Here is a 27,618-nt window from a genome sequence, read left to right on the forward strand (position 1 = left end):
CCAAAAGTCTGCTTATAGTTTGTCTGCGCATATCGCGGTGTATGGACTAGTATGTGTGGTTTGGATTTTTTGTGTAACAATCTGTCTAGAACCTTTTGAGGTATCTTGCTAAAAGATGTCTGATACAGACGGACAGGTTAATTAGCAAACAAACAGGAGCAAAAACATCAGCTCATTTGTATTTTGTACTCAGCTGAGGGAACTTGCTCCCCATTATTCAGCAAGCTCTAGCTGGTCTTAAGCTGTCTCTAAATGTAGGCAAGACAAAATATATGATGTTCTCAAACAAAAGAAAAGGTGAAACAAGTGACCCCATATAGGGGGGTCACTCCTAAATATAAATATTTAGGGGTTTGGCTAGATGAGGACTTTTCTTTTAAAACCCATTTAATAAATCTAGCTAAGAAAATCAAGCCTAAAATTGGCTTCCTCTTCTGAAATAGACTGAGGGTCATTCAAGCTACAATCATGCCACATATGCACGTCACAGACAGTACTTTAAAGCCCTTGGATGCAATTTACCACAGTGCACTCCGCTGATGTTAAAAGCAGATTGTAACTTCGTTATAGCTTGGCTGCTGGTTGGTGCTGAGGTGTAAAGTACTGTATCATCAGCATAAAAATCTGTTTTACAATGCTCTATATTCTTAGAGATGTCATTTATGTAGATGGTAAATAAGATAGGTCCAAGTATGGATCCTTGGGGGAATAATATGTGAAGTGGTGGTTAAAATGAATTATTTTGCTCCATTAATGTTCTTATAAGGGGCGCCCGCTGGGGCCAGCGTGCACGGGCGTTCAGGCTTTTGACATCACTATCCTTGGCTGTGACGTAGGATCTCTCCTCCTCTTAAATGTCTTTAAGAAAGAGAAGCATTTAGTCCTCCTCAGTGTTCTTCTGTTCTGCTTTCACTGCAGGGTGAGTCTAAAGTTGTTTGTTTTGTTTATAACTATTGAACATAGCCTCATTGTTCCTATAAAAGACAAAACGTTAATTTTCTTGCATACTAAATAAGACCACAATGTTAAATTGACAATGTATGTTGATAGCAAGTTGTTTAGACAGAAGCTAGGTTCATTGTTTACCTGGTAATAATGTACAGATTATTATTTTGATAGCATATTGTCTAGACTGATGCTAGGCTCTTTGTTTATATCCTAGTTTACTGAGGCATTTACACTGTCTCTCTGCATTTGATGTGTTCTGGTTAAGAGTGTCTGTTAAATACCTTAAAAAAAGAAGTGTAGGCTACCATACATTCCAAGAGATAAATGTTTTGTTGTTGTGTGAGATCACACAATTAAGCCAACATTTGAAATTACCTTATATCCATTTATAAGGAACATCAATAAGTGGGTGTCTTTTTAATTAAACGTCTTGATGTGTTTGAAATCTTCAGCAAAAGAAAAAAGCACATTTCAAACAATTTCAGTGGATTTAAAATGAATGACATCATGGCAGCATTCTGTATCAATCCATGGTGTTTATTGATGAGAGAGGTTTCAGGGTAGTAAGTAAGGTTTTGTGTTGCAATGTAAAAGATGAAAACAGAAAGTAGGAGGTTCTGCTTAAATCACTTTCAGAACCTCTTTTCGCATCATCTTTGTTTCTATATTTATCATCTCGGTTTGAGTCTAGATGCATAAGGTTTTAGTCATCACATGCTCATATGTGCATGTGCAGTTAAATGTCAGTGGGGCAGACTAACCCTAACCAAAATATATTATTGTTCAAGGTACAGCATAATACAGTACGTATAAGGTAATTCACGTAGTTAATACAAGTAAGGTACTAAGTAGTAATAAGTTATTAAGTGTAGAGAATTTAAGTACTTTCAACCTCTGTATTTTGGTTATGTCATAATAAATAAATAAATAAATAGCTGATATACAACCTTGTGAGTGTGTAGATAGGCCGTTTTTTTGTGTGCCATGCAACACATCGTACGACAAAGTGTAAAATATGTCTTAAGTGGTTTATAAAATGTCCTTTTTGAGAACAGAGTCTCTGTTCTTTAACTGTTAACCGGTGGATGTTTTTCCTTAATGATGGAAGCATACAGTACAGTGGTGTTTCATAATGGAGTCTGTAAAAGTGACTGATTGGCCAAGGCTCCAAACATTGGAAAAAAAGTCCAGAGATGCAAAGTTTGGGCGTTTTATTTTTACCCAAACATATTCCACCAACAGTTCCAGTGTGTCATATAAATAGTGCAGGCCTTAAATAACAAATTTAAATACGACTTTACAAAAATACGGAAAATTAAAACACTTGAAGGCAAACTAAACCTAGAAACTGTTGCACAGGCGACACCCTTACACAAGTGCCCTGGCAGCTCTCCCCTAGGTGCTTACAGTTGCTCCAAGTCTCACCCATCACTATATTCAAAAGACCATTACATTATTGCTCTTGAATACAGACAGACCACCAATCTAGAACTGCCAGCACTGCAGAGGAGAAGCAGTTGAGCCGGCAGAGTTAGTCAAATGGAAGTGTTAGAATCATGTGTGTCCATCCATCATATCGTGTGTCAGTAGGTCTGTGTTACGCTGGGTGTCATCGGCAGAAAACTTCCTTCAATTAAACAAAAGAAAAATCTGAAATATCAGTCATTGGGGATAAGGATCTGAGAGAGAAATTGTCAGCTCAACTTGAATCAGTGACACCCAACGCAGGTCAGAAACCATGTGGTCATATTTGATTCTGAGCTACATACTGTATATGGAGGCCTATATTAGAAATGTAACAAAAGTATCTTTCTATCACGTGTGTGTGTGTGTGTGTGTGTGTGTGTGTGTGTGTGTGTGTGTGTGTGTGTGTGTGTGTGTGTGTGTGTGTGTGTGTGTGTGTGTGTGTGTGTGTGTGTGTGTGTGTGTGTGTGTGTGTGTGTGTGTGTGTGTGTGTGTGTGTGTGCGCGCGCATGACTGTGTGCACGAGCGTGGGCATGTGTGTGTAATGGGCAAACCTTCTGACAAAAAAATATTTTTTCATATATATCACATTTGTAAAAAACAATCAATAAGTTGAGAATCCATTTCAGACCCTGAAAGTACAAAAATAGGTGTTTGTAACTGTGTGTCCATCGGTCCATGTGGTGAGTCAGTAGTTCTGTGGTAGGGCAGGCAGTGTTGCTGATTTCTCAACTCGTCGCAACATGACACGTTTTATCGGCTATTTTCGTAGAATGGTCACCTACTTTCACCAAATGTTTGCCTATTATGACATGCCCAGAATAGGGATGCCAGGGCTCATAAAGCAGCTTTTATGCTCTCATGAATGCGAAGAGCATCGTCTGAATAATTGCAGACACAGTGTTGTCATAAAAGTCAAATGTGTTTCAAATGTGTTTTATTTGAGCAAATGACATGACAGTAGTTCAATTACAACAGTATACATTTAAATGCTTGATTGACTGATGTGATGTTGGTGTGTGTTGCAGGGTGAGGATGCTGTGCGTAGCAGTGTGTGTGTTGGCTGTCAGCGGGCTGGTCCACAGCGGTCCTCACAACACCAGGTCTTATGTCCAAAAGGACCGTCTCCAACGGACGGCTCTCCATGGCGGAGGGACAGCTCTCCATGTGGACAGAAGCTTTGCTGGGAACAAGCGTGGTGTGGACCCCGAGATCAACATGAACATAGTGAGTGACACTTGCACACACACACACACACACACACACACACACACTCACTCACTCACTCACTCACTCACTCACTCACTCACTCACTCACTCACTCTCCATTACCAAGAACGTTGTCTTTCTGTAAGGAAACAAACTGGTCTTTGTTTGATAATCAATACAACGTTGGGAAATAGGTCGAAAATACGTTTATTACCCCGACCCCATTTCTGGATGATAAAGTCAAACAAAATATGGATGAAGGGACCCATGAGGTCACCCATTAGTTTCTACAGACCCGTTTTGAAGCCTCTTTGAGGGACCAAACACATGAACACTGATGGTTTTACATCTTTGTGTGAACTAAAGGGACTGGAAAGGAAGTTATTCGTCTTCGCTTCAGTGTGAGTCACTGCTGTTTGACTTTGTGTGACAGATTATCAGATCAGCAGACTTTACCCTGCTATTAATCGTGTGTGTGTGTGTGTGTTCCAGTCAGAGATCATCAGACGGTGGGGTTACCCAGCAGAGGAGTATGAGGTGGTGACGTCAGACGGATACATCCTGTCCGTCAACAGAATACCACATGGAATCAAAGACACCACACAAGGTACTGTATGTATGTGGGACGTTGGGCTGCTGTCTTAAAGCAAGCTGCAAAAAAAATGTAATCTCTTTGCAGCTTGCCGAAACCGAAGAGGTTCTCTGTGGACACTCAATGCACTTCTGCTTTGAACGCAGAACGGTCCATTAGTTAAGTGAAAGTGAGAACAACTTCAACTTATATCTTCTATAAAGAAACGGCAGGATTTAACCAGTGCCATCTATTAGAGAGTTACGCCAACTCTGTTCACTTCTTCGGGCCAGGTCTTTTACATCGCCGTCTATTGGCGAATAGTGACAAATCCCTAAACCCGAAGTTCATGGAATGCATTGAAGTCGACGGCTCCTTGTCACTATTTCCAGTTACATGAACCACGTGACCGACGCTGTTTCTGACCCCTCATTGGCGCAACTCTCTAATAGAAGGCTCTGGATTTAACCATATAGCAGTTTTTGACTTTGAGCTAAAATGTTTGGGAACTACTGCTGATATAGAGAACCATTTGGGCTTTGGTGACTGTGACTTGACTGATGTCCAGCAGAGGGAGAGAAGAGGATGGGAAATAAGATGCTAATCAGATCCACTCATCTCAATCTCTCTCTCACTCACTCACTCACACACACACACACACACACACACACACACACACACACACACACACACACACACACACACACACAGCCCCTCTCTTGCTGTGATTCAAAACGTTCTAGTAAATTAGTAACTGGATCCAGCACAGTGCAAAGTGATGTAGAAATGTTCCAACAATGTGAACTCTTAAAACCATAGTTGAGTTTGTCCAAACATCAGCGCCATCTCCTGGTAGTACTGGATAAATCACCACCTCCAGTCAGTAAAAGCAAACATTCTTACAGTAACTACTTGTCTTAAAGCCTCTAGACTTAGTAAACTGGACCTGAGTTGGATTGCTTTTTTCCATCTACACCAAATCCCTTTGCCAAAAATAGCCGATCTACAAGCGTCTAACAGCGTCACAACGTGATGCATTGTGAGCTTGTAGATCTGCTATTTTTGGCTAGGTTCCCACCAGAATATGGATGATGAGGCTCAAGTGGTTAATATACCTTGATTTACCAATCCCATGCCTCACCACTAGAAATGGTAGACAAACAGCCTCCTAAGTGGGCTCGGTCACTCCACTAGAATTAAGAGACACATCCTATTACTGGTCTCCTAAACCCACGTGACACAGACACAGGAAATCAGTTGAAGTTTGCAAGTCTTGGTTGGTTGGTTCGTAACGGGCGTTAGTACAGGTTGCTCTGATGGTCAGTAAAGGTTGCTCTGCCAATTCAGCAAGAACTTAAGATCCACTTGAAAATTGTTGTAACTGCATCTAACAGCAAATGCATAATTCTCCTGTTTTTTCCAAGCTAGTTCTTCTTATGCAATGTGACACAGCTCGGTTTACATATTTGTATTTTATTTATCATTTATTTATTTATTTTACTTTATTTTAATTATTTTTGAACATACATTTACTAGCCTTGTGTTTGGTTTATTTCATGTTTGCTTTTGCAATGTAAACTTATATTTACACATGCCAATGAAGCCCCTTTGAATGTAATTGAATTGAATTGAATTGAATTGAATTGATTTTAATGCTCTCAGAGTTAGATTAACACAGAAGATTTTACAGTGTAGATTGGAAATGGGATCCTTAATGCATACTGGGGGTCATTCAAATTGAAAAGGTTGGGAATCAACTGATGATATTACATCGCGTCCTCCCAGGTCCTACGAATCAAGTGATGAAATAATATGTTGCATCCTCCAGGTCCTAAGCCAGCTGTCCTCCTGCAGCACGGCCTCCTGGCGGCGGGCAGTATCTGGGTGACCAACCCTCCTAACAGCAGCCTGGCGTTTGTTCTGGCTGACGCTGGCTATGACGTGTGGCTGGGCAACAGCAGAGGAAACACCTGGTCCAGGAAACACACCACCCTCACGCCTAAACAAGATGACTTCTGGAAGTTCAGGTACACGCACGCACGCACGCACGCACGCACGCACGCACGCACGCACGCACGCACGCACGCACACACACACACACACACACACACACACACACACACACACACACTCACTTGTTTTTCGGGGGGTTGAGGTGCCACATCGTTGATGTGGGGCTGAAACCTCTTATCTCCATATTACTTAATATTATTACTTACATAAATTAACGTAAATTAACGCCCTACTTGATCATACTACTGCGTCACACGAAAGTAGCAGATCCGCAAGCTCGAAACGTAGCGCAAAGCGGCGTGTTTTGATCTTGTCGATCTGCTACTTTTGCCATTTATTTTTTTAGTATGCTTTAAGTTCCTATTTATCGGCATCACAATAAAAACTCACTATTCAAGGTGTCAAATGTGTGTGTGTGTGTGTGTAGTTATGATGAGATGGCTCAAAAGGACCTTCCAGCAGTAGTGGACCACATCCTGAAGACAACAGGCCAGGAGCAGATCTTCTATGTAGGACACTCACAGGGAACCACCATAGGTACACACACACACACACACACACACACACACACACACACACACACACACACACACACACACACACACACACACACACACACCACACACCTATATGTCATATACTGTATATTGTGAATGTATATACCCGGGGTGTAACAGTTCACAGAATTCATGCTTACACACAAAATTCAAGCTTCAGCTTCATGGTTTGATTACTTCTATAGTCATTATTTTTGGATTCCTATTGCACTCCGGTGGCCTTTTCTCTTCACTTTCAGCTTTGCATTTGTGCTGTGTTTACCCCAGTGGTTCTCAAAGGTCCTCGCGGGCGTTCCAGGGGGTCAATGCGGATTGCAAAACACAATTGTGAATCATGGAAACACATTTGTAAATCATGGAATATTTGTGCATCATGGTATTGGATTTACAAATCATTTTGAGACTAATCTCTCCCTATAGGGGTGAGCCCAAACTAGTGAAGGTATTGATCTAACGTCAATGGATACTTTCATAGACATGAACTCTTTGTTCAACTCAGATTTAACACCTTCATTAACACATGACACGAGAAGATGGCAAGAACAGAGGATCACAGACAGTCTTAATACACATCGTTTGCTACAGCAGGATGCAGCTGTCACCTCAGTATATGTTATTTAAACTAAATAAGACGCACATCTTGTTGGATATATTATTTAAGTTCATACAAATGTTCTCTTCTCAGAATATACACATAATATTGAGTTCTCTTAAATTAATAATATTACATATTTTAAATTACCTTGACAACACACACCACACACATGCTAATAGAGCATCTGCACATAGCGTAATGTGTTAAGGGGCTGCACACACACACACACACACACACACACACACACACACACACACACACACACAATTCAATTTCAATTCAATTCAAAGGGCTTTATTGGCATGAGAAAACATACGTTTACATTGCCACACACACACAGGCAATAATTGACCTGTTTCTCTAGCTTTTTAGCGTGAGGTAAGTGCACACGATTAACGTGTGTGTACGACCAGTCAATGCCTGAGGTGACATTACAGGGCAGTTAAAAGAACATCAGTGCACTGCGTGTGACTGTGACTACTACATTTACGCGTTTCTGCGCGTCTTGGAGTATAGTGTTTATCTTTGGGAGAAGAAGGGCCGGGCATCACTTTGTTGAGCTCTGAGCGCAGAACCGAAAGCCCACTGAACAGAATTACAGTATGTGTATCTTCACCGATTCCTTTTTGGAATGGTCAGGATTAGAGGTAAAAGAATCCAAACATGCAGAAGGGGAGGGCCGCCAAGATTGTAACGTTTTTCACTTTTCACTCTTTTACTCAGCGATCTTTAGCTACCTACTGTATGTAATATTTTCAAGCAAAGGACCTACACATGTCCGCTATCATAAACCACTTAAAGTTTTTCAATTGATAAAACTGGTCGTGAGTTATTAAACCGAAAGTGGACGCTGTTCCGACATTACATTTTAAGCGCATATGAGACTAATTGTAACAGCATGAGTTACTAATTAAACACTGCTAAAAAACAGCATTAAACAAATCGTTCTCAGCTTAAATCAATTATTTTTATTTCAAGCAACTATTTTACATTGTTTTCATACCAAGGATGTGATAAGATAATGTATCAAACATAAGGAATTTATTAAACCTTACCGGATGGCAGTTTGAGTGAATTCCATGGGAAAATCCATTGATTACACCCAAACAGATCCGTGTTACAATCGGGCCGCTCTCCACTGCTTTGGCTTTGTTTACAGAACAGAACTAACGTGCATAGCGTAATAAAACGATGTAAACTGGTGAAGAAAGGAAAGATTTGTAGACCAAAGATAGTCCAGGTGATTTTCTTTTACTAACTTATAACTCAGTTTTCCTCTCCAAAAGGAGGGCTAAACAATTAGCAAGGTACTGCTCAATATCAGCTATTATAGGAAACCGCTCAATTTGGAGGAGGCGTTGTTTCCTTTACCCATGATTGTTGTCCGCTGTGTTTGACAAGTATGCCAACATTCTTTTTGTATGTAATGCTCTGCCTTATATGCACTTTGTAACTGGCTGTTTTCCCATTATCTGACTGGCAGTGTTTATGTCCTTTGTACATCTTGTACTTCTGTTTATGTGGACATAAATAAATATTTCAAATGTGTGTGTCCAGCCTTCATAGCGTTCTCCAGCATGCCAGAGTTGGCCAGTAAGATCAAGTTGTTCTTCGGTCTGGCTCCCGTTGCAACAGTGGCCTTCATCTCCAGTCCAATCAAACAGTCTGAAGATCTGCCTGAATGGCTTATATGGGTAAGAACTTCCTTAACTGGGTAAGAACTCCACTTAACTTCCTTAAATGGGAAAGAACTCCACCTGATGGATAAGAACTCCATCCTTATGGGTAGGAACCCACCCTGACTTAAGTAAATCCTTATTATAAATATGCGAAATATCTGTCCGTCTGTCTGCACGTCTGTAGTCGGGTATCATGAGAAACGCCTGACCAAACAATAGACTTCAAACTCGCCGAGGACCCAAGGGAGTGCGGTGCCTGGCATCGAGTCGGTCGGATAGGCCAGTGGTTCTCAAACTTTTTCATGTGAAGGACCCCCAAATTGACACTTAATAGCCCGCGGACCCCCATTTGAAAATATATGCCAAGGACCCCCATAAGAGAAGAATTTTACAGCTCTAGCAGTGATTTTCAACCATTTTAATTTCACGGACCCCCATTTAATGACATTTCTATCTCTGGGACCCCAATTGATTTCGTAAAATCAATGTCAATTTAATTCTGAGAGTGTACAAATGGAACCATAAACTCTCAGAGTTACAGACCCATAAGGGTCCATTTGGTTCCTAACTATCCATCATTTAGCTGGGGACCCCCTGGAACTCCGTTAAGGACCCCTGGGGGTCCCCGGACCCCACTTTGAGAACCACTGGGATAGGCGGTTGTCCAGAACCGCCGATCCGACCGATATTCCCATACAATATATGGGCATGCCCATTTATTGGCATACTGTATACTGTTGACATAAAGGATCTAAAGGATATATGTGCAGAGGCAGACAGATACAGAGATCTCCATATATGGGCATAAAAGGGACAAGGACAGATGGGTACAATGGGTACTCTGACAACAGGTGCAATGGGTATTTTATAACCGGGTGGGGCATGTATTTCCAACTTGCATCGTTTCCCGACTTGCATTGTTCCCAAGTAGACGGGCACCGGTCTACTTGGGAAAGATGACTTGATTGATAACTTACTAATCGGTCTTCTGATTTGCTGACAGACTGGTTGTTTCCATACAGGAAATGTTTGGTAGGCAGGACTTCATACCTAAGACCCGTAAGGCTGCCAAGTGGCTTGCAGAACATTTCTGCAGCAAGATGCTGCTCAATGAGCTGTGTGGAAACATCTTCTTCGTGCTCTCTGGCTTCGAGAAAGCCAACCTCAACATGGTGAGCACTGTGTGTGTGTGTGTGTGTGTGTGTGCCTACGTTACAAGTTACTTTGTAGATTTAGATTATCATTACAAAACAAACCCACCTCAGCCCTATTTAAACTTTGGCTATTTGAAAATAGCCGATCTGCAAGCTTGAGCTTGTAGATCGGATATTGTCAAAAGATTTGTATACATTTTAGACATAATTATGATAACTTGTGAAACGGGACATTTTAAGTATATTTTGATGCCAATACTGTGATTTTGTCAGCTGTTGCACCGTGTCTCCTCGCCAGTATACAAAGTATTAAAGTAAACATTCACATTCCATAATTGTGCCGCCTTAACCAATTAAGACCTGAAGCCGATTCTACATGCCTTCTAAATAAGTAGTTGTAAGAAACACTTTCAAGATTTTCTTTTTCAAAAACTGATGTTTTCCCGGCTTTAATGTTAATAAGTAGTATTAGCCTACTATTAATTGCGAACGCAGCGGAAGGAGGCGCCTCCGCGCAAGTGGAGCTTACTATGACACCGTGCTCGGCTTGTGAGTGTCTCTGTCTCTCTGTGTGCAGTATGTGTGCACTGCCTGTGTGCAGCCAAGTAAATGTCCAATATAGACGTACCACACATCAAATGAAAGGTCTTTGAAAACTGAACACACCTGTCAAGGTTGCGTTTAAGCCCGGCCCTTCCCCCGGAAGCCACGCCCCGGAGAAGGCTCCTAAAAACTCCCCATTGAAACCCCATGTTAAATCAAAAGTGCCCGAATCGCTCCCAAACTTTTTCTACCCTCCCTAAGTGGGGGTCTACGAACAAATACTTCGGCCTCGGATTTTGGCTCCGCCCCCCGGAAGTGGGTGAAACAGGCACTTCAAACACTTTGTTGAATTGTTCAAAAACATAAAAAAAAATTGTTTTGGGGAATTTGTATTTTTCTAAGATGCTCCTTTTAATGCAGATTTTTTTGGTATTTTTTAATATTTTTTTTATTGGTTACTTTTTTTTAAATATTTTTTTTCATTATTATTTTTTTGTTTTGCGTTCGCGCGTCTTACTTGTACTTCTTCTACTGTCTCTCTCCAGACTCGTGTTCCAGTGTACATCTCACACAATCCTGCTGGCACCCCAGTACAGAACATGATCCACTGGATTCAGGTAACACACACACACACACACACACACACACACACACACACACACACACACGTCATTTTCCTTGTTGATTGTATTTGCCTTTTATTTGAACCCTCATACACAGCCCACACCTTAAAGTTTCCCGTTTATGTTAATGTGTTTAAATGAAGTTCAGTGAGTTGAACTTGTGTGTTTTCAGGCAGTAAAGGGTGGTAAACTGATGGGCTACAACTACGGAACAAAAGGCAACATGGCTCACTATAACCAGGTAAAATCAGCTTTTATCAGAATCAGCTTTATTTGTCACATAATAGGTTTACATGTGTAAAGAAGTGGGTGATTGTTTTGTAGTATTCCATGAGAAGAGAGAGGACAGAGAAAGAGTGAGATCAAAAGAAAGAGATGGAAAACAGGTTAAATAGAACATAAGTATATCTCTGCTGTCCAGCAGAAACCAACTAACTCCAAAATGTTTTTTTTCAAGAAATGACTAAAACAAAACAAAAAGTAGCTAAATTGACCTCCAAGCTCACAATGAGGTTGGAGGTAAAAAGGGGGTGGAGCCTGGAGTCAGCAAAACCAACTAACTCCACCCCCCCTTTGGTGGAGTTAGCTGTTTTAGCAAAAGTTTGAGGATCCAATGGAGTTTGCTGGTTTTGTCAGAAGCGCATTTTAATATTTAATATTTTTTTAATCAACACACAGAAGGGAGTTCAATAGCACTGTATGGGGGGAAAAAGCAAAAGCGGAAAAATTGAGTTAAAGGGGAATTTTGGACCACGGTTTTATAGAAGTTTTTCTCTTCTTACCTTTTCTATGATGTTATGATATCTTAGGATGAATGGTACAGTAGAAAAATGTCATAACTCCATCCCGGGTCCGCCACAGCTTAAAACGTGCGCCAATAGGCCTTGCGTTAGATCGCATATTTTAATAGCTTTTTATTTTTTATTTTTGGTGAGATCTGACGTTCATAGTGACAGAACAGAACCGGGAAAAGAAAAAAAAAACGACGTCTCGTTAGACGAGATTGAAATCTCGAGATTTCAATCTAGTCTAACGAGACTTTGGTCTTTTTTTTTTTTTTTTTGCATAGTGTTCTGTCACTATGAACGTCAGATCTCACCCCAAAAAAAGCTATTATATAATTTTTCTACTGTACCATTCCTCCTAAGATATCATAACATAAAATGTAAGAAAACCGTGGTCCAAAATTCTCCTTTAACTGGTTTCTCCTGGACAGCAACGACACGTACAGATACAGATAACATGATGTTTAGAACATTTGCATCATATCGCCAGCTATCTCCATTTTCAACTTTAATTCTTTTTTTTAATAAATCTGTGTTATTGAGTACCCTTTACGTCTGTGTGTGGGTTTTACAAATATGCAATGAAAAGTATTAAAAAGGGCTTCTGACTAAACCTCCATTGGATCCTCAAAACTGTGGGTCAAACCATCTACTGGTAACTCCTACTTTGGAGATAGTTGTCCACCATTGATTAGAACGTCAACACATTAATGGTATGTATTTGGGTAAAGTGATGATAATATAAAGACACATTCAAGTATCTGAGAATGTATGAAGTCACCATACCAACTTTGATGAGGCAGTATTAACATGTTAACATGTTTTTTTCATTTCCTGACAAGTTTATATTTTGGACATAGCTGGTTTCTGCCCGACAGCAGAGATATGCAGGTGTGGTTACAGTATAACCTGACAAAACCATATTTACTACCAAAAATCTGCGTTAAATTGTTCTGGTCTGTTTCTTCCTTTCCCATTTCTCTCTCCTCCCTCATTCCTTATCTCCCTTTGTCCTCTCTCTCTCTCTGTCTGTCTGTCTGTCTGTCTGTCTGTGTGTGTCACCCAGTCCACTCCTCCACAGTACAACGTTACGGACATGAAGGTTCCTACCGTTTTGTTTTCCGGGGGACATGATTTGGTGGCGGACCCGAAGGACATAGCCGTGCTGCTAACTCAGGTCAGACACAACCATCACCTCATAACAGACAGTGTGCATCACTTTCAACAGTCATTATCATCAAGACAAATAAAATACTGTAGATATACTGCATAATATATATATATATGTATGTATATATGTATATATATATTTATTATCCCACGGTTTTGTAACCCATTATTTCACCCAGTGCCAATTGTCGAGGTAATCCTGGGTGCTACACTCCCTCTGCCAGCCTAGGTAGAGCCTAGAGCCGAGCTCATGCCTCCTTCAATGCATGAGAGCTAGCAAGCCGTTTCTTATCACCCGACAGGGGGGATGTTCCCTGGTTAGACGTAGCACGTGGAAGGAACACGTTATTCCTACACGTTATTCCTCCTACCTTTCCCCTCCATCAGGTGCCCTGGCTGACCAGGGGGAGGCAGTATAGAGACCAGGATTACTGCATGTTTTTGTGAGGGTACCCTAGGATCCACTGATTGAAGATTTCTACCCGTGTATTATATGATTTCGTTTTGAGTAGGAGTTTATTTAATGTCTCAGATGAGTGGAAATGTTTACATTATAACAAACGTGTCTCTCTGTCTGTCTAATCTATGTTTCTGTATTGTGTGTGTGTGTGTGTGTGTGTGTGTGTGTGTGTGTGTGTGTGTGTGTGTGTGTGTGTGTGTGTGGGTGGGTGGGTGGGTGGGTGGGTGGGTGGGTGGGTGTGTAGGTGTCTAACCTGGTGTTCCATAAGCGCATTGAGCACTGGGGACATCTGGACTTCATCTGGGGTATGGACGCTCCAAATCAGATGTTCTCCGATATACTCAGACTGATGCGCGCACATACATAGACACAACCCTGTGTCTTATAGTGTGTGTGTGTGTGTGTGTGTGTGTGTGTGTGTGTGTGTGTGTGTGTGTGTGTGTGTGTGTGTGTGTGTGTGTGTGTGTGTGTGTGTGTGTGTTGACTTATACTGTATAACCGTTAAGATTTTAAGATTAGTAAGATTTTATTACTATAAGGTTCCATTTTTTTTGCTTCGCAAGGCAAATGTTGTATTGTTGTATTGTTAAATGTTGTATTGCCTTTTATAAATCACTAAATATCACTTTTAGTTTACGTTGTTGTCAATGTTGTTCTTTTTATATAATCGTTTGCATTGCTGTGCCTTTTAAAAATCACAGATCTGTATATTAATACTATCCTGGAGAATTTACTAAGTAGTTGAAAATGTCGGGATATGTCACTCGTCAATTTAGTTGGGTTATTTCCCCAACTTACATATAAATAAATAAATAAATACATATCAGGCAAGTTAATACAACAGCAGTAAACCCACACATTAACATTTTTCATGTTCCTTCGGAGCTCCGCGGTAGGTAGAAAATTAATATAAGCCTATGAGATGTTCAAAATATAGACATGAACAACGTCAGTCGGGATTTGGATGAGAATTCTCCTCTTCAAGGTCGGCGCTCGGTGCTCGAAAAGACAGTGATGTCACTGCCGTCTACCCTCTGCTGTGTTAGCATTATGGACAATCCATTAAAGTGACAAATCAAATGTGAAACGCATCAACTATTAAGAAAACAAGAAGATATGTTGACAAAGACACTCCATACATTTGGAAACATATTTTTTATTTAAATATAAATATAAATATCGTCTCCAGTTAATGTAGGATCATTTTAAAAGTAGGCTAACGCTCATATCCTCTCATAGGGAATGCATTGGCAGCTGCAGTACATCGTTCTAACAAACCTCGAGTAGAGGCACTGTCTCAAAAGTGGGCGTGACATTTTTAGTTCCCGTGTGTCTCTATCGGACTGATCTATGCGGTCGGGTAGAAACCTTGTATGTCCAAAGCCGTTACCTTTCAGGAAATGGAAAAAAGAACCTGTGTTCTTAACCACCTTCAATGTCAATATAGGTGAAAATGTCAAAAGCAATTTGAAAATGGCGAGAATATAATCTACAAGATCACAATGCGTCACATTGCAAACAATGTGTTGAGAGCATGTAGATTGGCTATTTAGTTATTAGAGGAAATATAAAACAGGGCATCAATTTATGAAAAAATAAAGATATTATGGAGCTACAAGGTTTCTGCCCGATGGCAATATGTTAGATATTACACACTGTCCTCCCCTTTTTTTATTATTTCTCAAAAGAGAGATATATCTGTATCACTGACAAAACCTTCAGTGATATGAGAATGGTTGTCATATAACGCCTCAACAAGAATGTGATGCAACCATTTAGGAAGAACACCTAACCTCGTTTTGTACTGTTTGCACTGCTTTGTAACTAATGAATTTAACCTTCAAACATACCACCTGTGTCTGTGTGGATTTATCTTACAGTTTAAAGTGCGAGGTGTTTGTTAGAATTTATAGAACTGAGTTTCAGAATTGAGTTTTTATTCTGTTCTTTTATTCACGGGCAGAAGTGCTACGTTTAGACTTCATTCAATCAAATCACACATTGAAGCATCTTTCTATAGAATAACCTTCAAAACAATCAAAACAAAATATGTACACATGACTAACATCAGAGGAGCACATTGAAAAGAAATGTATAAATATATACACTTTAAAAAGTGTATTGTTTAAGATAGCCAGAACGTTATTAATGTTGGAATTAACTGTTTCTGTTTTCATTTATTTCTATCAGTCTTCACATAGATACTACAGAACTGTCTGTCTGTTTATATCTGTCTGCCTGTCAGTTACTGCATCTCAACATCTGTCTCTCTACATGTCTGTAATTTATTCCATCTGTATGTGTCTGTTTGTCAGTCAGTCAATCTACCTGTCTGTCTGTCTACCTGTCTGTCAGTCTGTCAGTGTGTCTCTCAGCATGTAGACGATCTTGTTAAACTTCAGCCTGGTGGCGACATCCAGTGCCGTCTCCCCACACTAGAAGTAAGACAGAGACAGGACAGATGTCATGTTGCATAACATAATAATAGTTCTGTGACTGAACTAATAGCTAAGCACAGTCTTCCCCAAGCCAACAGTACAGAGAGATCATCCAAACCTGTCATGTTATTTGTTCAAGGAATACACTTTAAAGGACTGTCCACAACAAGAATGACAACTATACGATAACTTTAAATAATGAATATATAAATATAAATATTGTCTTTCAATAAATTTGAACATGTTAACTTGGACGCTTGTTTGATACTTGATGTGTTCCCGATGCATTGCTCTTCTTCTATAGACCATATTCACACGGCGGCCATATTGCCATTAAGTCAATGAAATGCCACCCCAGTTGCCACAGCAACGCAATGTTAAATTCCAAAATGGCCGCTGTGTGAATATGGACTATGCTGCTATAACTGAGACATCACCTTGTGTTTTCCAATGAACTTCTCTCATCCACATCATCTGACCAGACTTTGAATGACCTAGAGAATAAAAATCATTACAGTCACCCACCCATCTCTCCCCCCATTTCCTGTCAGCCTACTTTTCTATCAAAGGCAGTAAAAGCCCCCGAAAATATCTTTAAAAAAAGTTTAAAAAAAGTTTTTGTAAAGCACGAATCCGTTGTGATAATGCGTGATAATTACTGCCGTTTTTCGATAGATCACCAATTGGCTTAAAGAAGCGTGCACGGACAGCTTTTGACGTCACTATCCTTGGCTGTGACGTAGGAGATGACTCCTCCTCTTAAATGTCTTTAAGAAGGAGAAACATTTAGTCCTCCTCAGTTCTTCTGTTCTGCTTCTGTTCTGCTTCCACTGCAGGGTGAGTCTAAAGTTGTTTCTTTTGTTTATAACTATATTTAACATAGCCTCTTTGTTCCTATAAAGACAAAACGTTTCTTTTCTTGCATACTAAATAAGACCACAATGTTAAATTGACAATGTATGTTGATAGCATCTTCAGCAAAAGAAAAAAGCACATTCCAAACAATTTCAGTGGATTGAAAATGAATGACATCATGGCAGCATTCTGTATAAATCCATTCCATTCCAATCCATTGTGTTTATTGATGAGAGAGGTTTCAGGGTAGTAAGTAAGGTTTTGTGTTTGTGTTGCAATGTAAAAGATGAAAACAGAAAGATGAGCCCAAGCTTCTCAGACACAAAGTATAATAATCATTCACAGAACATTATAGTAATCAACTTATATCAATACCTACTGTCTGTTCAGAGCAAGGCAAGATGAATATGGATGTTTTGATAGTTATCAGTAAATGTTAAAATTGACAGTATGAGAGTATAAAAGCTATTTTGAACCCGGCCTACAGCATCCTTATTCCTTATTCTTGGCATGTCATAATAGGCAAACCTTTGGTGAAAATATCAACAAACTCACAGCGTCAGCGGGACACATAAGGTGTTTCTTTTTAGGCTGTAGATCAGCTATTTTCCGCAAAGAGATTGGTGTGAAGGGAAAAAAGGAAATACAGAGCCCTGGGGGACCTGGGTCAACAAAGTAGACGGTTTAAGTGGTTAAATGCAGCTATCCTCTCCCTCCATTGTGAATGCAGGGTTACTTCTTTAGTTATTTTGTTTCTGCTTAAATCACTTCCAGAAACTCCACACTTCCTTCACATCAGCATTGTTTCTATATTTATCATCTCGTTTTGAGTCTAGATGCATAATGTTTTAGTCATCACATGCTCATTGCTCATCATATGTCATCATCATCATAACCTTTACTTCAACTCGGAGTACAGTTGAGGGGTAAGCCCTCATTTTCAATGTTGCCGATATACAGAACATACTCAACATAATCAACAGGAATACATTTATATACATCAATATTAAATAAGAATCAGAGGACAGAGAATACTCAACATATTCAAAGAACTAAAAACAGATGGGCAGGAAATGAAATAATAAACAGTTACAGTCTGGAACAAAAGTGCTGGAAACCATTGCCCTATATTGACCCAAGGAAGGAAGTGATCTGATTTTTAGGGACTTCTGGAGCTCATTCCAAGCAGATGGAGCACTAACAGAGAATGCTGCTTTGCCTAGCTCTGTATGAGCAAATGGAACCTTGAGCATCAGGAAGTCACTCGAGCGGGTCTGGTGGGTACTAGGGTTCTGATCCAACATAGCACAAATATAAGGGGGGAGCATTCCTGAGATGGCTTTCAAAATAAACAGATACCAGTGCTTATCATGCCTCTCAGAGAGAGAAGATAAGCCTGCGTTCCCAATGACAGTACAGTGATGGGTATACCATAACTGTCACCAGTTACCCATCTTAAGGCAGAATTGTACACAGTGTCGAGGTGCTTTAAAATTGATGGAGCAGCAATAGTATAAATAATGTCCCCGTAATCTAAAACGGAAAGAAAAGTGGCTTCAATAATTGTTTTTTTTTACAGGATGCAGGAAAGCACGCTTTGTTCCTATAGAGAAAACCAATTTTCTGTCTTAGTTTTGTGACAAGATTTTCGATGTGATATTTAAATGATAATTTCTCATCAAGCCAGATGCCAAGGTATTTATATTCTGAGACCCTCTCAATTATAGAGTCACTTGTAGAGATTATGGTTAGGTTGTTACGGTTGGTGGTTTTAGCCCTAGAGAATACCATGAGCTTAGTCTTGCTTGCATTCAGAACAAGCCTAAGCTCAACCAGGGCATCCTGGAGAGCATTGAATGCGAGCTGCAGATTCCTATTGGCAAGCTGGGCTGAGTCGGCAACACAATATATAACCGTGTCGTCAGCATAAAGATGGGCATGGCAGTCATTTAGAGATAATATTATTAATGTACTGGAAACTGGCCGGAACTCCGACTGAGTGCTCCCGGACTTCACAGATTGATGTCTATCAAATAAATAATTGTGAAACCAGTCTGAGGCTATATTCTGCTAAAACCATATTGTGCAATTTATTAAGTAGTATGTTATGATTTACGGTGTCAAACGCTTTAGATGCAGTGCAGTTTATTGTCCAGAGCAGTTAAAATGTTGTTAATGACAAGAGTGACAGCTGTTGTTGTGTTATGGCTAGCTCTGAAGCCAGATTGATTTACATTTAAAACTGAGAAGTCTGAGAGAAAAGATTTAAGCTGAGAGTTTACGAGAGACTCCAAGATTTTGGCAAGACAGGGTAATTTAGAGATAGGTCTGTAATTATTTAAATCTTGTTTATCTCCACCCTTATGTAGTGGAAGGACATGGGCTAGTTTCCAGATATGAGGGAAACGACTTGTTGTGATTGAAAGATTGAAGATGTGTGTTATGTATGTTACAAGCATTAACTGCACATGTGCATGTGCAGTTAAATGTCAGTGTGGCAGACTAACCCTAACCAAAATATATTATTGTTATATATTGTTGAAGGTACAGCCTAATACATGTAAGGCAATTAAAGTAGTTAATACAAGTAAGTTACTAAGTAGTAATACGTTATTAAGTGTAGAGAATTTAAGTACTTTCAACATCTGTATTTTGGGCATGTCATAATAAATAAATAAAAATAGCTGATCTACAACCTTGTGAGTGTGTAGATAGGCCGTTTTTTGTGTGTGCCATGCAACACATTGTACGACAAAGTATAAAATATGTCTTAAAAGTGGTTTATAAAATGTCCTCTTTTTGAGAACAGAATATCTGTGAACTGTTAACTGGTGGATGTTCTTCCATAATGATGGAAGCATACAGTACAGTGGTGTTTCATAATGGAGTCTGTAAAAGTGACCGATTGGCCAAGGCTCCACAAATTGGGAAAAAAAAGTCCAGAGATGCAAAGTTTGGGAGTTTTATTTTTACCCAAATGTCTTCCACCAACAGTTCCAGTGCATCATATAAATAGTGCAGGCCTTAAATAACAAATTTAAATACGACTTTACAAAAATACGGAAAGTTAAAAGACTTGACTTGACTTGCAAACTAAACTAAAGAAAACAACCTAGGAACCTAGCGACACCCTTACACAAGGGCCCTGGCCCCTAGGTGCTTACAGCTTGTTGCTCCAAGTCTCACCCATCACTATATTAAAAAGTCCATTAAATTATTGCTCTTGAATACAGACAGACCACCCACCCCTCCTCCTCTACAGTATACGTTCCATGAATTGAGTACGTGAAGATCCTATTTGAAACAAGCCATTGCGGCTTTCATGGGCGGTCCATTTTAGAGTATTCGGTCAATCAAAACAAATCTAGGACTCCAATCTAGGACTGCCAGCACTGCAGAGGAGAAACAGTTGAGGTGACCACACCCATGATTAGCACCACTATCAATGATTCAATAAACAGAAAAACTTCAAACATTAAAATGCATTGGGATGTTAAGAACACTGTCCATGAACCAACACTTCCACACAGTCATTTCCAAAGCCGGTTAGTTAGTTAAATGGAAGCCGCTAAAAATAAGTGTTAGAATCCTCTGTGTTCATCCATCATATCGTGTGTCAGTAGGTCTGTGTTACGCTGGGTGTCATCGGCAGAAAACTTCCTTCAATGAAACAAAGACAAATCTGAAATATTAGTCATTGGGGATAAGGATCTGAGAGAGAAATTGTCAGCTCAACTTGAATCAGTGACACCCAAAAAAAGCAGTCAGTCGTCTCCAGACGGAGAGCACACATTAGACCTATTTTAAAGTCCCTGCACTGGCTGCCTGTTAGTTTTAGAATCGATTTTAAGATCCTCTTATTGTTTTTTAAATCATTACATGGAAATTCTCCTGCAAACTTGTCCGCAATGATTTGATTGTGATTGTGATTTGTGTGATTGATTGATTGATTGATTGATTGATTGACTGATGTGATGTTGGTGTGTGTTGCAGGGTGAGGATGCTGTGCGTAGCACTGTGTGTGTTGGCTGTCAGCGGGCTGGTCCACAGCGGTCCTCACAACACCAGGTCTTATGTCCAAAAGGACCGTCTCCATGGCAGACGGACGGCTCTCCATGGCAGAAGGACAGCTCTGCATGGCGGACGGACGGTTGTCAGGCGCTGGGACAGATTCTTTGCTGGGAACAGGCGTGGTCTGGACCCTGAGGTCAACATGAATATAGTGAGTGACACGTGCACGCACGCACGCACGCACGCATGCACACTCTCTCTTCATTACCAAGACCGTTTTTCTGTAAGGAAACAAACTGACGTTTGTTTGATTATCAATGCAACGTTGGGAAACAGGTCAAAAATACCTCTATTACTCCGACCCCATTTCTGGATGATAAAGTCAAACAAAATATGGATGAAGGGACCCATGACGTCACCCATTAGTTCCTACAGACCCGTTTTGAATCCTCTTTGGGGGACCAAACAAATGAACACCGATGGTTTTACTTTTTGTGATCATCAGGAAAGAATAGAACCTGCACACTCATATTCTGCAATGATACAGTACATTTATTTACATTTTGAGCCTCGTCACTTTGTCGGGTCATACCTGAGAGCTGTGTACCACACACCCACACGAATAAACAATAAACAATACTAAACGATATATTGGCCATCTTTGTATGAAGAAAAGGGACGTTATTTGTCTTCGCTGTGTGACTTCGAGTGACAGATTATTATCAGATCAGCAGACTTTACCCTGCTATTAATCACATGTCTGCTTTTTATCTGTGTGTGTGTGTGTGTGTGTGTGTGTGTGTGTGTGTGTGTGTGTGTGTGTGTGTGTGTGTGTGTGTGTGTGTGTGTGTGTGTGTGTGTGTGTGTGTGTGTGTGTGTGTGTGTGTGTGTGTGTGTGTGTGTGTGTTCCAGTCAGAGGTCATCAGACGGTGGGGTTACCCAGCAGAGGAGTATGAGGTGGTGACAACAGACGGATACATCCTGTCCGTCAACAGAATACCACATGGAATCAAAGACACCACTCAAGGTACTATATGTATGTATGTGGGACGTTGGGCTGCTGTCCTAAAGCAAGCTGCAAAGAAAATGGAATCTCTTTGCAGCTTGCCGAAACCGAAGAGGTTCTCTGTACATACAGATTTGCTAAGTTCCTTCTTCCCTTCTCTGAACCGTGTCATTCGTCTGGCCTCGTCTACTTTACCTACATCATCCATAATCATTTCCATGTCAATCGACAGTGGCACGCCACTGATCACTCCTTTCCTCCTTGGCTTTCCTTTAACACATTGAGTGCCAAACACGAGAATCTTCGTGATTTCCCCCACTTGTCCTGTTATGAACCTTCATACCGCATGTGCATCGCTGAATATCCCATTCGTTTTGGTCACTGCTCTCATTCCAGCCATACAGTATATCACAGACACAGAGGATTTTACAGTGTAGATTGGGATCCCAGAGATACATTTTTCTTTTGATCAAATGAGGGTCCGTGGCCTTAATGCATACTGGGGGTCATTCAAATTTAAAAGGTTGGGAATCAACTGATGATATTATATTGCGTCCTCCCAGGTCCTAAGAATCAACTGATGATATTATATCGCATCCTCCAGGTCCTAAGCCAGCTGTCCTCCTGCAGCACGGCCTCCTGTCGGCAGGCATGGACTGGGTGAACAACCCTCCTAACAGCAGCCTGGCGTACGTTCTGGCTGACGCTGGCTATGACGTGTGGCTGGGCAACAGCAGGGGAAACACCTGGTCCAGGAAACACACCAACCTAACGGCTCAACAAGAGGACTTCTGGAAGTTCAGGTAATAAACTCTACACACACACACACACACACACACACACACACACACACACACACACACACACTAGTTCTTCAGCGTTTTTTCAGGGGGTTGAGGTGCTAATCGTTGCTGTGGGGCAGAAACCTCTCATCTCCATATTCTAACGTGTTTTTTTTTTTCGTTAATGAATTCCCTACTTGATCATATTACAGCGTCACACAAAAGCATCAGATCCACAAGCTCGAAACGTGGGTCAAAACATGGCGCGAGGCGACAGGTTTTGAGCTTGTAGATCTGTTACTTTTTATGCTTTTCAATTTGAATCCTGTAAAGGTACAGTTTTGGACATAATGAGGTTTTCACCCGGTGGGTGGGGCCGTGTGCATTTTCAGAGCATGTTTCATTTAATGATCAATCAATCGATTGTGTTCCAGCTTGGATCAATGGAACAAACGTATAGTATACTTTACTTATCGTTGCTGTCGGGTGGGAACCAGCCAACGCCATTTTCAGCTTTTTTTCATTTTTTTCATAAATCGCTATTGAACACCCTTTACGTCTTTGTAAAAAAATAAATTAAAAAAACAATGAAAAGTATTAAAAAGCGCTTTTGACAAAACCTCCCAACTCCATTGGATCCTCAAACTGTCGGTCAAACCACCCAACTCCACCACGTGTCGTGCTGCCGTTCAGTGTTGCCAGGTGTACATACTTGTGTACGTATTTGTACTATAATTTTACCCTCTGTACGATGTACGATCAATAATGCCCAAAATGTCTACAATGCCCTATCACAATGAAAACTCACTATTCAAGGTGTCGTGTGTGTGTGTGTGTGTGTGTGTGTGTGTGTGTGTGTGTGTGTGTGTGTGTGTGTGTGTGTGTGTGTGTGTGTGTGTGTGTGTGTGTGTGTGTGTGTGTGTGTGTGTGTGTGTGTGTGTGTGTGTGTGTGTAGTTATGATGAGATGGCTCAAAAGGACCTTCCAGCAGTAGTCGACCACATCCTGAAGACAACAGGCCAGGAGCAGATCTTCTATGTAGGACACTCACAGGGAACCACCATAGGTACACACACACACACACACACACACACACACACACACACACACACACACACACACACACACACACACACACACACACACACACACACACACACACACACACACACACGCCTGCCATATACTGTATGTTGTGAATATATATATACCCGGGGTGTAACAGTTCACAGAATTCATGCTTCAGTGTCATGGTTTGAGGACTTCTAGTCATTATCTTTGGACTTCCAGGGGGTCCCTAAAAATGAGTTAACATAGCATCACAATAAGGTGAGGTAAACCAGGTGTTAAAAATAGCTAAATGCTGTGGGGAAAGTATTTGATTTTGTTTATTTGAAAGTATTAACCAAACAAACAGTGTACAGGTTAATACAATTGAGGATTGAACACAATAAGTCCAGGAGGATGTATTTCCATTGTGGTCCGGTCCTCACATAAAAACATGGCAAATACAGCCTACATTAAATGAACAATTTCATAACAAAAGACATATCAGAAAAACAAAAACATCTAAAAAAGAAAACCTTACTATTGTGTGTGTGTGTGTGTGTGTGTGTGTGTGTGTGTGTGTGTGTGTGTGTGTGTGTGTGTGTGTGTGTGTGTGTGTGTGTGTGTGTGTGTGTGTGTGTGTGTGTGTGTGCGTGCGTGCGTGCGTGCGTGCGTACGTGCGTGCGTGCGTGCGTGTGTGTGTGCGCGTGTGTGTGCGCACGTGTGTGTGAGTGCATCCAGCCTTCATAGCGTTCTCCAGCATGCCAGAGTTGACCAGTAAGATCAAGTTGTTCTTCGGTCTGGCTCCCGTGGCAACAGTGGCCTTCACCTCCATTCCAAAGGAACTGTCTGATCTGCCTGACACCTTTATATGGGTAAGAACTTCCTTATATGGGTAAGAACTCCACTTAACTTCCTTAAATGGGAAAGAACTCCACCTTATAGGAACCCACCCTGACTTAAGTAAATCCTTACTATAAATGTGCGCAACAACAGGGTACTCTGACAACAGGTGCAATGGGTATTTTATAACTGGGTGGGGCATGTATTTCCGACTTGCATCGTTTCCCGACTTGCATTGTTCCCAAGTAGACGGGCACCGGTCTACTTGGGAAAGATGACTTGATTGATAACTTAATTGGTCTTCTGATTTGCTGACAGACTGGTTGTTTCCATACAGGACCTGTTTGGTAGGCGGGACTTCCTGCCTAAGTCCCGTAAGATTACCAAGTGGCTTGCAGAACATTTCTGCAGCAAGAAGCTGCTCAATGAGCTGTGTGGAAACATCTTCCTGCTCTTTGGCTTTGATGAAGCCAACCTCAACATGGTGAGCACAGTGTGTGTGTGTGTGTGTGTGTGTGTGTGTGTGTGTGTGTGTGTGTGTGTGTGTGTGTGTGTGTGTGTGTGTGTGTGTGTGTGTGTGTGTGTGTGTGTGTGTGTGTGTGTGTGTGTGTGTGTGTGTGTGTGTGTGTGTGTGTGTGTGTGTGTGTGTGTGAGATAGGGTTGCACCTGTTACTTTATTTCGGTGTTAGGGTTAGGTTACGGTTATGTTATTTAATTCTTTTTGGGGAGCCAGCCCCCCAAACTCCTGAAATGCATAGAAATCTATGAAATCTAAATAAATAAATGATATTTTTATCAAAAGAAGCCAGCCCCCCAAACCCCTAAAATACATAGAAATCAGCGATTTCTGAAAGTGTTCAAAACATTCACATTCCATAATTGTGTTGCCTTAACCATTTAAGACCTGAGGCCGATTCTACAAATGCCTTCTAAATAAGTAGTTCTAACACTTTCAAGATTTTTCAAAAAAATTTCATAAACTTTCCCGGTTTTAATATTAATAAGTAGTATTACTATTAATACTGCTTCTACTGTCTCTCTCCAGACTCGTGTTCCAGTGTACATCTCACACGATCCTGCTGGCACCTCAGTACAGAACATGATCCACTGGGCTCAGGTCTCTCTCTCTCTCTCTCTCACTCACTCACTCACTCACTCACTCACTCACTCACTCACTCACTCACTCACTCACTCACTCACTCACTCACTCACTCACTCACACACACACACACACACACACACACTCACACTCACACTCACACTCACACACACACACACAGCCGACATCTGTTAAAGTTTCCCATTTATGTTAATGTGTTTAAATGAAGTTCAGAGTTGAACTTGTGTGTTTTCAGGCGGTAAAGGGTGGTAAACTGATGGGCTACAACTACGGAACAAAAGGCAACATGGCTCACTATAAACAGGTAAAATCAGCATCCGCTTCATTTGTCACATACTGTAACAGGTTTAAAGAAGTGGGTGATCATTTTGAAGTATTCCTTGAGAAGAGAGAGGACAGAGATAGAGTGAGAGCAAAAGGGAAAGGGATTGAAAACATGTTAAATAGAACATAAGTATATATACATACTGTACATACAGATATAAATAACATGATGTTTAGAACATTTGCATCATATCCTCGCTGTCGGGCAGAAACCAGCTACATTTTTCAACTTAAAAAAAAAAAAAAAAAAAAAATAGAACGTCAGCACATTAATTAAATGGTCAAAAACTCCACTTGAGCTGTATTTGGGTAAAGTGATGATAATATAAAGACACTTTTAAGTATCTGAGAATGTATGAAGTCACCATACCAACTGAGGTGAGGCAGTATTGTGATGTTCTAATAACATGTTTTTTTTTTTTCATTTCCTGAAAAGTTTATATTTTGGACATAGCTGGTTTCTGCCCGACAGCAGAGATATGCAGGTGTGGTTACAATATAACCAGATAAAACCATATTTACTACCAAAAAATCTGCGTTAAATTGTTCTGGTCTGTTTCTTCATTTCCCATTACTCTCTCCTCCCTCATTCCTTCTCTCCCTTTGTCCGTGCCCGCCCCCTCTCTCTCTCTCACTTTCTCTCTCTGTTTGTCACCCAGTCCACTCCTCCTCAGTACAACATTAACGACATGAAGGTTCCTACCGTTCTGTTTTCCGGGGGACATGATTCGCTGGCGGACCCGAAGGACATAGCCGCGCTGCTAACTCAGGTCAGACACAACCATCACCTCGTAACAGACAGTGTGCATCACTTTCATTATCATCAAGACATTGTCAATAAAATACAATAGATATACTGTATAATACAATATAATATAATATATCATATCATATCATATATATAAGTGGTTCTCAAAGTGTGGTCCAGGCGGGGTTCTAAATGGACCCTTACAGGTGTGTAACTCTGAACCAAATGAACCGTAAGGGTCCATTTGGTTCCATCTCCCAGGGGTCTAGTGCATTGTAACAGGGACAGACTCCCGCATTCTCTGCTGATACTGTCAATAAGCCTCTCAGACCTACTTACTTAGTACACTCTCAAGAGTTATGGGGTTCCTTGAAATTAAAAAGATTGAGATCCACTGATGCGTGTGTGTGTGTGTGTGTGTGTGTGTGTGTGTGTGTGTGTGTGTGTGTGTGTGTGTGTGTGTGTGTGTGTGTGTGTGTGTGTGTGTGTAGGTGTCTAACCTGGTGTTCCATAAGCGCATTGATCACTGGGGACATCTGGACTTCCTCTGGGGTATGGACGCTCCAAATCAGATGTTCTCCGATATACTCAGACTGATGCGCGCGCACACATAGACACAACACTGTCTTATAGTGTGTGTGTGTGTGTGTGTGTGTGTGTGTGTGTGTGTGTGT

The 27,618-nt window shown here is 40.8% G+C and overlaps 3 protein-coding genes across 4 annotated transcripts in view; all 3 read left to right on the forward strand.

The window, feature by feature from the left end:
• Window positions 1-14,462, forward strand: part of lipf (lipase, gastric) — a 38,941-nt gene extending 24,479 nt beyond the window's left edge. Inside the window, exon 11 of the mRNA XM_084078886.1 lies at window positions 14,016-14,462. Coding sequence (XP_083935012.1) covers window positions 14,016-14,138 — 123 coding nt within the window. The 3' untranslated portion in view covers window positions 14,139-14,462. The remainder of the gene's footprint in view (window positions 1-14,015) is intronic.
• On the forward strand, window positions 871-27,618 carry LOC311060640 (putative lysosomal acid lipase/cholesteryl ester hydrolase). 2 transcript variants are annotated; one of them, XM_084078883.1, is made up of 11 exons: window positions 871-919; window positions 3,441-3,639; window positions 4,114-4,228; window positions 6,021-6,219; window positions 6,633-6,742; window positions 8,915-9,051; window positions 10,059-10,208; window positions 11,279-11,350; window positions 11,529-11,597; window positions 26,856-26,966; window positions 27,436-27,618. In XM_084078883.1, exons 2-11 carry the CDS (start codon window positions 3,448-3,450, stop codon window positions 27,556-27,558), a joined length of 1,278 nt encoding a protein of 425 aa, XP_083935009.1. In that variant the 5' UTR covers window positions 871-919; window positions 3,441-3,447; the 3' UTR covers window positions 27,559-27,618. The 2 variants fall into 2 exon arrangements, with proteins under 2 accessions (XP_083935009.1, XP_083935010.1); XM_084078884.1 differs by lacking the exons at window positions 11,279-11,350; window positions 11,529-11,597 and adding exons at window positions 25,798-25,869; window positions 26,108-26,176.
• LOC311059547 (lysosomal acid lipase/cholesteryl ester hydrolase-like) lies at window positions 21,065-25,660 on the forward strand (the record flags this gene model as incomplete). Its single annotated transcript, XM_084077559.1, has 7 exons — window positions 21,065-21,286; window positions 21,988-22,102; window positions 22,686-22,884; window positions 23,819-23,928; window positions 24,651-24,784; window positions 25,090-25,236; window positions 25,655-25,660. 7 exons carry the CDS (start codon window positions 21,065-21,067, stop codon window positions 25,658-25,660), a joined length of 933 nt encoding a protein of 310 aa, XP_083933685.1.

This window comes from Gymnoscopelus microlampas (assembly GCF_963454915.1).
Source record: "Gymnoscopelus microlampas genome assembly, chromosome: 14".
In the NCBI taxonomy this organism is placed as follows: domain Eukaryota; kingdom Metazoa; phylum Chordata; class Actinopteri; order Myctophiformes; family Myctophidae; genus Gymnoscopelus; species Gymnoscopelus microlampas.